This window comes from Mizuhopecten yessoensis, unplaced genomic scaffold, assembly GCF_002113885.1.
Source record: "Mizuhopecten yessoensis strain PY_sf001 unplaced genomic scaffold, ASM211388v2 scaffold4999.3, whole genome shotgun sequence".
Classification (NCBI taxonomy): Eukaryota; Metazoa; Mollusca; class Bivalvia; order Pectinida; family Pectinidae; genus Mizuhopecten; species Mizuhopecten yessoensis.
The window spans coordinates 745,486-757,617 of NW_018405829.1; the positions used below are offsets into that span (position 1 = coordinate 745,486).

General features: G+C 37.5%; 1 protein-coding gene across 1 annotated transcript in view; it reads right to left on the reverse strand.

The window, feature by feature from the left end:
- Nucleotides 1-4,546: 4,546 nt before the first annotated feature.
- Nucleotides 4,547-12,132, reverse strand: part of LOC110450151 (RAD51-associated protein 1-like) — a 52,897-nt gene continuing 45,311 nt past the window's right edge. The window contains exon 10 of the mRNA XM_021497435.1: nucleotides 4,547-5,915. Within this exon, the coding sequence (XP_021353110.1) occupies nucleotides 5,683-5,915 (233 nt within the window). The 3' untranslated portion in view covers nucleotides 4,547-5,682. The remainder of the gene's footprint in view (nucleotides 5,916-12,132) is intronic.

Below are 12,132 nucleotides of genomic sequence, written 5' to 3' on the forward strand. Positions count from 1 at the left end.
GAAATATTGCTGAATCTATCTATGAAATATTGCTGAATCTATCTAAGAAATATTGCTGAATCTATCTATGAAATATTGCTGAATCTGTCTATGAAATAATGCTGAATCTGTCTATGAAATAATGCTTAATCTGTCCATGTGTAATCTACTCTCTCTGTCATGTTTTATTTTGATTGATGTTATTTTGTTTGACCTCTTGTTACACACTTTGTGTGTCAGAGCGTAATAAAAAAATCTTGAAATCTTGGTCAGTGTTGTAATTAATACGCTAAGAATTATGTCTCGTGCGGCATGGTAATTAAAGTCCCATCAACGACACAGCTCTCAAAGAGGCTATATAGTGACAATGCCATGCAAATGTAAATATTATATCTTAATCTGTCAGTTGTCTGTAGTTAATGTGACCCCAAAAATGTTTATATTGGAGTAATGAAAATATTTTGCTATTCCAAAGATTGCATAATGCCATTTTATTCTGGTATCTGAAACGTTATGAACTTCACCACCACCAACGGAGGAAATTTCAGAGCGTCAGAATCAAATACAAGAGACCGTTTATACAGTGTAAAACGATGGACTTTATATCGATGTTATATCGAATCATTGTACCAGAGCTTTAGTAAAGCATTCAGACATAATACATTAAGTCTTAAGGTACTCGGTAGCTGATATAGAAATGCGTAGTTTACTTACAATTATATATACAGTGTTTGGCACAGTTTACATATGGTAGTTTGGACACAGGTTTGCCTCGTCGTATTAAGATATAATAAACGCTGTAGAATTAAACGTACATAACCTGTGTGGTTTAATATTCAGTCTCCTGTTAATTATAGGACACCCAACACTTAAAATGTTACGTAACTGGCAGACATTCCTTTTCTGTATGTATAAAAGTATGTGTCAAATAACTTATCAAGTGGTCAGTCCAGACTTTCTTACATTCAGGAGCAGCCATTGCTATCTAAGTCCGACCTGCAAGTAACCGCCGCATATATACTCGGCATGAAATAAATGTAAACACAACCTCAATGAACTTGTCTCATCCATCAATCAACGCTTACCCCAGATCCTATAAAATAGACAGCTAGTTTGACGTTCCCTAACGCGTCGCCTAAAATTATTCCGAACGTTCGCCAATCTAACACCTGAACATCATTTTGCTGTTAATGCGCAAGTGCGTTAAACACAGCGTTAGCACCATAACGTTGTGAAAACGGAGTATTGCCGTCCTCAAAAGTCCACCTCGACAACACACCCAATTAAAATTACCATGCTCCGACAACTCTTGTCTCCAATTACCAATCTTAATTCATCCGTGGATAGAACGCTGTTCCATTGGCATAACGCCCATCGACCGTTAGTATGGGCCCAATTAAAATGGTGCGTGTGGTACACGACAACCACGCAATGTCCCCGCGGTCCCACTCGCAGGACGCAGACGCTACAACCTTATCCGGCGTTCGCAACACTGCTGCTTCACAGACGGTCGGGGGTCGACCCGGTTTCGTTCAGATGATGCACAAAACGGTTTACTGTCTTTGCACTGAATTACGTTTCAGGTTTTGATCAGTCATTAGTGTTTATCACGATTTTCTAAAACACATGAAAAGCTCTTTGGGCCACCACAGATTATAGCGCGTGAATGTTTTTAGTAAATAGAGTGTGATTTGGTAGGTATTCCACTCCCATATCCTAAACTACAAAACGTTGATCTATTTTCACCGATATAGATGTAGTTCGCAGGCGTAGGTGTTAACCTTTTTGCCGAGTAGTTATCTGGTTCAGATTTACCTTAAAACATCACCAGACTCAGATTCTATGCTCAAACCTATTTTTCATTTCACAATTCGTCGATGAGTAGGAAGAATTATTGAGAGACTTCAAACTGATTACCATGTTTAAGGTTTAAACTTTATTGTAATGAGACGAAGTTACCCAGTGAATGATTTTAGATATTTACAAGAAAGTTGAAGTGAGAATAAATCGCAAGTCCACACGAGATTATTACTCTCAATCAATTTTGCTGAGAGGTCGGAGCCTACTATGATAAAAGACTTCATCACATTGTGTTAAATCGTTGATGACTTACATGCGATATCATGACCGGTGTTCCATGTGGTGAAGAAACGATTACCTTTCCAGACTACATCAATTCATCTCCGATTTCGTAAATGGTTTATACCTCGTTTTTTGTTTTCTCTAATGTGTGTTTTCTTAGGTGTCTCCTAAAGCTGGAGACGCTTCGGCTGACTTCTAGTGATTCGATGCTAAAGCGCATTCACATAGGCTAATATAGATGTCACCAACGAAATGATCAGTGTCTTGCAAGCGTCTGTGGTCGGAAAATTATCATAAAGACACCAAAGGTGGGCCTCACCAGGCATTGATGTATAGAACACAGAAATTATCCCAGTGTTCATTATGTCTGGTGATTACGTACAGTTGCGTATCACCAGCGTAACAATGATAGGAAAGTTTGTGCAGGCGGCATACATTTCCAATTAGGTTTTAACAGACAGTGCAGATCCTTGCGGAACATCAAAGGAAAAAGTACTGTCATCAAATACAGCGTTGCCTACTTTCACTCTGCCTCCTGTCCGTCAAACAGGAATGGATAAAAAAGTACGCCAGCCGATATACCATATAGATGTTCAAGGCGCGTGAACAATGCGCCACGACCAATGACATCAAATGCAACATACATAGAGATGCAGCCGCCATGAACCTGGTCAATAGTTTGTAACAATGGCTTGTGGTAATACCATGATAGTTTAATCAAAGTTATTATCAGTTGCATCCACTTTCCCAGGATTTAGGCAAGAAAGGTAAGTTGACACAATTTTCTCTCTCTTCCATTTAACGGATGTGGTGTCATTGTTAAGGAATTGGAATTGATATCACAAAGTTCATTTCTGATTTTTGTTATTTTCTCTATCAATTGGTTGTGGCCACATTTACACCAGTGTATGTGTATTTTTATATGTTTGTGTATAAATACAATAAATAATTGTTGGGAAAGTGTTGGCGTCATAGACTAGGTTTTGGAGACATATGGAGGGAGACACAAAAAGAATATATTCAGGAAAAAGTGACCAGACCTTGACAAACATTGGTAATTTTGCAAGTTTGCAAATTATACAAGGGAAGGTATATCAAGATTTTACTGTACAATATTTTCTTCTTTCAGCTTGTGAGAGAAGTTATCAATGGCGTTCCTAACTAGGAGATGTTTGTAAAACATGTATCCCAATTTTGATGGAAGCGAAGCTTTGCGTATAATCTAATGAAGACATCCTGATATCCAGGGGTTATGCTCATTTTCGCTCTCTGCACCCCTGGAATATGGCATAGCATTATTGAAGGCACGGGGCTAACTATTTGATTAGTCTCAGGTCAAAAAAGCCTCACCAATCGCTAAGTGGTTACCTGTTCTTCGAAGATAACTGAGGAGCGACACCAGACTTCAAAGCCAGTCAATTTTACCGTTATGCGACTACATGATTCTTTTGATGTACATCAAAGGTTCAAATTAGTTTTCTTGTCTCACCCTAAAGGTGGCAAACACTGAGCCTTAAATTTGTGTTGGCATATTCCAGAGGTACAGAGAGCGTAAGTGAGTGTAGCCCCTGGGAGTATCGAGGATGAACCCAAGAAGAAAGTCTAATCAAAATCAGTAAAGAATAATATAGGTGTGAGTGACCTACATTTCATATATTGATATAGTACTTATAACGATGTATCCAGTTGATCTACACATGAAAACAGATGACAGCTGGACTTCCAGTATCACCAGTGATAAGTATCAGGTTTGTAGTGAGGACATTATTTATTTACACAACAGGTAACCAACATTCATAATAAATAAAATGATCTAATGTTTTAACAGGTAAAATAATTTCTTGCAAACCCCACTACCTGTGACATTAAAACATACCGAGATATGTGTATGAATAAAAGCATTGTGTTTGACGGCCATCTACCCTATCATTCACAATACAGCATCACTTCATAATGTCTGTCAATTATTCTTAAATCAAAGAAGCAAAAAAACATTCAATACATGCATTTTGATGCAATATGTGATCTTTTGAACACACAAGCGCATATAAACCTAATTTTCAAGTTTTGGAACATTTTAAACAAACAACCTTACAACACAAAAGATTTCCATTTCCATTAATTTGTGACACGGACCCTTTCAAATATGGCGATATCATTTTGACTGGTAATGACTGATAAGCTCATAATGTGTCAATAGAATTTCTTCGGTTTACAAAAAAAAATTTGATTCAAGATTACCATTGACCTCATTTTGTGGTCCTTGATATCAAAGTAATGGTCCCAAATATATCCTATATTACATCTAATAATAGTGTATACATATGTAGTTCTAGGAATCTTCATCACTTTAGAAGTTTGCTCCAAAGTTTTTTTTGGTTTGTTCGTGTTTTACGTCCTATTAACAGCTACGGTCATTTTAAGGACGTGCCAGATTTTGGTGGTGGAGTAAAGCTGGAGTTCCCAGAGAAAAACCACCGACCTACGGACAGTACCTGGCGACTGCCCCATGTAGGCCGTGAACCCACAACCCAGTGGTGGAGGGCTAGTGGTAGCACAGTGTCGGACGCCTTAAACACTTGGCCACCGCAGCTCCAAAGCAAATTGTGTGGCAACACAGCAGTAAAAAATATCACTTTTATCTCAAGAGCAATCCACTGATAATCTTTAAATCACTGGAACCACTGTCTATCAGCCTAGGGACAGGTCATTTCTGATGTGTGGAACGATAACCAAGCAAATAGCTTACTGTGAACCTGAGCTCTGTCATGACAAAATCAAATAATACAGAAAAAATCAGCATGTAGAGAGAAGAATATTTGACGTTTGAAGATGGTATAAGTAGAAATACATACAAGTTGATTCACTCTGTTACAATGAAATACATTGTATTAAAACCTACATATTATATTTACACTATATAATTAGTATAATACACCTGTCTAAGTGTTAACATACCCTATGATACCATGTCTTATACACACTGTGATACACACACCATGTGATACACACCATGTGATACACCATGTAAAAACGTGATTAACATACCCTATGATACCATGTGTTATAAAAACTCTGATATACACACCTTGTGATTCATTGACAATGGGATACACACACCATGTGATTCATGATACATACACCATGTGATACACACACCATGTGATACATACACCATGTGATACACACACCATGTGATACATACACCATGTGACACACACACTATGTGATACTCACACCTTGTGATTCATTGACCGTGTGATACACATACCATGTGATACACACACCATGTGATACACACACCTTGTGATTCATTGACCGTGTGATACACATACCATGTGATACACATACCATGTGATACACACACCATGTGATACATTAACCATGTGATACACACACTATGTGATACATACACCATGTGATACATACACCATGTGGTACATACACCATGTGATACATTGACCATGTGATACACACACTATGTGATACATACACCATGTAATACACACCATGTGAAACACAATTTGTTATGCACACTTTGTGATGTTAATTATATAATACATGTTGCTTTATAAGCATATGATATACTATATACACATAACAGTCTGTACAGATGATTTGTCAGTGTTTTACTTTTAATCCTGAATGAAGAGGTCTTACACTCTGGTGCCGAGACAGTCCGAGACGTAGCCCTGATAGTGGCGATTTTATATTAACACCACCTAGTGAGGAGGAAGGTGACTTTATCCCTCCCGCACCGAATGAGAGACCAGGAGACTTCGTACCAGCGCCACCTAGTGAGGTACCAGGTGATTTCATACTAGCGCCACCAAGTGAAGATTTTCCTGCATGGCCTGGAAAGAAAAAGAGGGTCAACTGTATAATGCAGAAATGTACCAGTCTGACATATTACATCATGATTTACAAATGCAAATGAAACAAGAAGAATTTTCATCTTGTTTTTTTTTTGTGTTTGTACATATAATATATGTATATCAATTTCACTGCCTGATATTAACAATACTAAAAGATATTCGTTCATAAGACCATCAGTACAAGAAGTTGGATGTAAATGGATAGAAACTGGACGTCCACGCGGTAACGCATTCGAATCGTACAGACATTACAAAAATGCAAAAAGGAAATTTCGAAATGAACTAGATCGGGCCAGAAATGAATACGAACAGGAACAATTTCGCAAACTAGAAACGTATGCTGAAATTGATTCGGGAACATTTTATAAAGCTGTGCGAGCAAAGCGAAGGGATACATCAACTTCAAACGAGCTACGTATCGACGGTCATGTTTTACGCGATAGCGATACTATTAGGAATGCGTGGAGAGATCACTTTAGTAATCTCTCAAAACCGTTAACGCAACCGCATTTTGATGAAGATCATCGACAGCAAGTACACGCGAGTGTAAAGGAAATGTTTAAAGAAAGTCACAATAATTTGGACGGTGTATGTGAAAACTTAATACATACAAAAGAACTGAAAAGCGCACTATCGAAAATGAGCAATGGAAAAGCGGGAGGACATGATGGTATCGTTATTGAGCATATAAAGTTACTGGGAGATAAAAGTTTGAGCGCTATCGTTGCCCTATTTAATAAAATTCTGGAAATAGAACGTTACCCGTCACACTTTAAATACGGATTAGTTATAACTCTGTTTAAAGGTGGTAAGAAGGACAGACTTGATGTGAATAACTACCGAGATATTACGTTAACACCGGTTCTTCAAAAACTCCTGGAAAAGATATTATATTTTCGGATAACATCCGTATGTTCCGAAATGGTCTTTCCTCACCCCCTCCAGCAGGGATTTCGCCCGCAATGCGGTAGTATCACGGCTGCCTTTATAGTACAGGAATCAATTGCTCACTACGTAGAGCGTGGATCGAAAGTTTTTGCCGCCTTCCTGGACAATCAAAAGGCATTCAACAGTGTGTGGATTGAGGGACTTATGTACAAGCTATATAATATCGGCTTTAACGGAAAATTTTGGCGGTTACTCTTCGATTCATTTCAAGATGTGTACTCTTCAGTCTTATACGAAGGGAAAAGGAGTGATAAATACCCTATTTTACAGGGAGTAGGTCAGGGAAGGACATTATCCGCGTGGTGTTTTTTAATTGTTATAAACGATTTGATCGTTCATCTAGACGAGCTTAATCAAGGGCTGAAACTCGGGAGTCATCACATCCCGTGCGTTTTCTTAGCGGATGATACGTTATTGCTTGCAGCGTCCAAATGTTTAGTGCAAAAACAACTAGATGTGGTGTATTCATATGCTAGCAAATGGAGACTCAACTATAACCATTCAAAAAGTTCAGTGATGGAATTTACAACTAGTCAGAGCAGGTCCAATGCTGGAAACTGCCTAATACCATGTACGCTGGGGGACAAAATTCTGCCGTGGTCTGATTGTAATAAATTTGCTGGAATACACTTCACCAGAAGTCTACAGTCGAATACCGGCATTTCCGAATCTTGTTCTAAAGGAAGGAAAGTTTTAAACTCGCTATTAGGTATCGGATTACACCCATATGGACTAAATCCGCTCACAAGTGTTACCATTATAAAGCGCATAATCATACCTGGTATGACATACGGATGTGAGTTATGGAACGACTACAACCAGACATCTGCGGACTTACTAGAACGCACCCAACGATATGCCTGTCGGCGCTGTCTAGGGCTACCAAAACGTTCATCGACTGCCGTTACAACTCAATGTCTAGGCATATACGATATAGCAAAGGAAATCGAAAGTAAAAAGTTGATGTTCTGGAACAAGCTCTGTAATGGAACTATGGATTTTATGTGGAAACTCGTTTTTATTGTTAGAATGAGTAGTTTTTTGTATGGATATTCATCGGTAAACCAACGAGGATTTATTCCAGACGTTTGCAAAACATTCATGAAATTTAAAATACAGTGTCTATTCAGAGACTTTATTGTTAGCCCGATAACTATACCAAAACACGCATGGAAACGCTTTATTGACAAATTTATGTCAGACCGGTATTACAATAAATGGAGAGAAAAACTGAGTGAAAAACACGAACTCCGACGTTACTCTGTGATCCATACGACACGAGGCCCTAGCCCGTTATTACTTCTAAGCATGAAATATACACCGTTTACGTGGGACATAGTGTATATCCTCAAATTATCATTTACTTGGGAGAACACTGGCGTTGTTTGTAAACTGTGCTCGAAGGAAAGTAGTGATATTGTGACACACTTTGTCATCGAATGTCCAGCCCTATTTCATAGTAGAGATATGTTTTTAGAGAAAGTTGTAGACTGTAGAAATGTGAATTCATACGCTGACTTTTCATTTTTGGAAGAAAGCGACCAAACAAACTTCCTTCTTGGAGATCGAACTAAAGTATCACTACCAGATGAGGAATGGGAGCAACTTATGCTAGCAGTAGCCACCAATATTAAACACCTATTGAAAGATATGAACTCTGTTCTGTAGATGTTTCCCGATATTCTGTAACAATCTCTTATGTAAGAGGAAATAAAGAATATCTATCTATCTATCTATTAATTTCACTGCCTGATATTAACAATACTAAAAGATATTCGTTCATAAGACCATCAGTACAAGAAGTTGGACCAGTGTGATGTTGAAAATTTTCCTTCAGCTGCTTATGATATTAGACCATGCTAAGGAAGCAAACATTTAGGTGATGTTTGGCTGTTTAAGGATATTTGCACTAATTCTACAGACACCTTATTAATGCAAACATTATTTTATATTTAGATCACTAACAACTTTTTTTTTTTACATTTTTATACAATAAAACCTTTGTTATCTGACATATAATGGTCAGATAATGCAGGTTATCTGAATACACAGGTTTTATTTGGTATTTGGTTTAATTGGGTAAATTAGAAATTGGATTGCCATTATGATGAATAAGATAAGTCCTGGATATACTGAGTATACTGAGTAACAGATAGCCAATCATAGGTTTCACTGTTACAGTAATCATTCATGTGATACTGGGCAATCTGCTTCAAATAACACAAAGAATATTGGCTTGGAATCCACTGATCAATGGACTTTGATTATTGGCAGGTTATATGTATGTGCCGTCAATATCTACACATGTTACATTTATGTGCCGTCAATATCTGCACATGTTTTCTCTAAAATTTGATTTAGAAATTTGGCCTGAGATATTGTTACGTCCAGGATGCTAGTTGAACCTGGATCCTGATTTGTAATGATAAAAAGTTCTTCAATTTCTCTTTATAATATTTTTAATGTTTTTACACTATTTAGAGAAGATTTCTTAATTAATAATATAATAATATACATTTGATGTAGTGCCCTATCTAGCTAGAATAAGCCACTCTAAAGCGCTTTACAGTACATAGATATACAATTTATACAATATTTCTGAGGAATTCCCAGGAGCTGCCTTATTAGGCGTTAACTGCTAGTCCTATGCCACTTGCTAAGATCTCCCCATGTGTGTATGCCTGCATGTGTGCTGGAGATGTATTGTGTGTGTTTGTAGTGGGACCGTGCTTCCAACGGTATCATTTATAGTGCCACCTCACTTGAATGCTACAGCACAGATACCCAAACATCCACCCCAGACCTTTTTATACTCAACCTGGTTTGTTGGAGTTGTGTGGGCGGGAGAAAAATACTTTCTCTGAATATTCCATGTGTATAACGACTTCGGGGATTGAACCCCGACCCCCTGCATGGGAGGCCAGAGTGTTAACCACTCGACCAATCCGCCCATAATTCAAGCATTATTCAGCATTTGTAGGGGAAATTATGTTGTACATGTGTTATATATAAATGTGCCACTGACAAATTGTAAAAATATTTATGAATCTGCCACAACTGTAATTTTATAACATAAAAAATCAAATTATGCATGAAGTTCACATAAATAACGCTTCCAATAGCATGGTGTTCTGTTTAAACAATTTATTTCACCAAAACTCCATTAAAAATTGAATTGGCACTGGTTTTACAAACCAATTAAGCATCCTACATGCACATAAGAGATTATCCATGTAGAGTAGATGCATATTACCGCAGTACATACATGTATAGCAATCAATTTTACTTAAAAATACATATTCATAATCAGGAGAGGTAAAGTGTATAATTCAAAATTAATGTAGAGTGTGGCATATACATGAAAACACCTATGAACCAGGACAAAGGCTAGCTTCACAAACTGAGCTGAGCCTCGTTAATCTAACCAGCACTTATCTGGCTATCTCATTAGGTTTAGGATACAAGATGACCCTTTTATATACATTATTGCTGCAGTATCCCCAAATGTCTCAATTATGATTCTATCATTTTACTTGGAACAAATCCCAAGTTGGCTGGCTTATTTTTCTACTAGTACTGCACTTGGTGAGACAAATAGATTCTGGAGGAAAACAGACTTTTTCTTTTAAACTGCAGTTCAGACTCTGTCGGAGAAATTAGCATGCTAATGCTGATTTTGCAAAGACTGCCTCTTGATACTGCATCTGTGTAGATTTGTCTGTAATTGATACCCAACAGCAATTATATACAACTAGAATTTTGTTTTTGTGAACAAAAACATATGTCTCCCCTTATTAGCCAATAGAAAACTCTGGTATAGAAAATTAACAAAGGGCCATATCACTTTATATAGTGGGGCACGAGACCCGAATTTAGAATGTGACACTCCTACTTCCCAAGATACATTAAAACTATAGCAAGTTTGGTCAACGTATGTGAAACTAGAACACTGACAGGTCAGTAAGGGCCCATTCTTGTGGTAATATATCCTCCATAATCATCGAGAAGTAATCTGCCCATATAGCTGAGCTTGACGTTTGACATTTGGACTTCAAAAAGAATCTCAAGGAAGTAAAATATACATTTTACATGTACTATGAGTCTTGTTTCCTTCCACCTCCATATTTGCTGGACTAACAGAAATGTAAATACTGGTGAAATACTCATTTGTTAGCTTTGATTTGTTTTATTTCACCTTAAATACCTCCCCCGTCAAGAGCCAGGTTCAAAGTCAGAGATCCACCTTGTCTTTGACCTTTGGACCCAAATGATCTTGACCTTTACCCAGTGACCCTGATCTTTGGTCAGTTGACTCATTCTTCAATTCCGACAAACTTTGCTTAATAATATCATAACAAAATGTTCATCAGTGAAAAATACAAAACTTGATCATGACCTTGTACCTTTGGAACCCGTAACCCGTGGTCAGTGGACTCCATGTTAAGCTCTGAACAACTTTGCTTCATCATAACATACAAAAAATGTTCATCAGTGAAAAGATACAAAATTTGACCTTGACCTTTGACCAAGTGACCTTGACCTTTGGTCGGTTGACTCTTTGTTAAATTCCAACCAACTTTGCTTCATAATGTCAAAACAAAATTTTAAGCAGTTAAAAGATACAAAATCTGACCTTGACCCTTGATCTGATGACCTTGACCTTCGATCAGTTATTGTGACCAACTTTGCTTCATAATGTCATAACAAATTGTTTACCAGTAAGGAGAAAAAAATAATAATTTAATGTTAAAATCCAAGATGGCTGATTAGCAACCATTTTGAATCCGATCTGCCCGAAAAATTACCAAGCAGAACTAGGTTGCATGGGAAATCATCATGTAAAATTTTAAAAACATACTTCATTTACTTCCATCAATATTGTGCAAAAGAAAAAAACGGATGGACGGACGGATTACTATGGGGCACCCGCATCTTCGATGCGGGGCCCTAATAACATGGTAGTTACGCCGAGGACAAACTTCGGTATTAAAATTAAACAAAGAGCCATAACTCTGTATATAGTTGGGCATAAAATCTGATTTTAGTGTGAGAAATTCTGCCTTCCCAAGATACATAAATATGGTAAGTATGGTCAACATAGGTGAAATAACATAGAACTTATGCTGTGGACAATCTTTGGTATTAAAATTCAAAAAAGGGCCATAACTCTGTATATAGTGGGGTACGAGACCTAGTTCCAGTGCACTGCACCCCTTCTTTAGGTGATGCAGGTATACTTCAAGTTTGA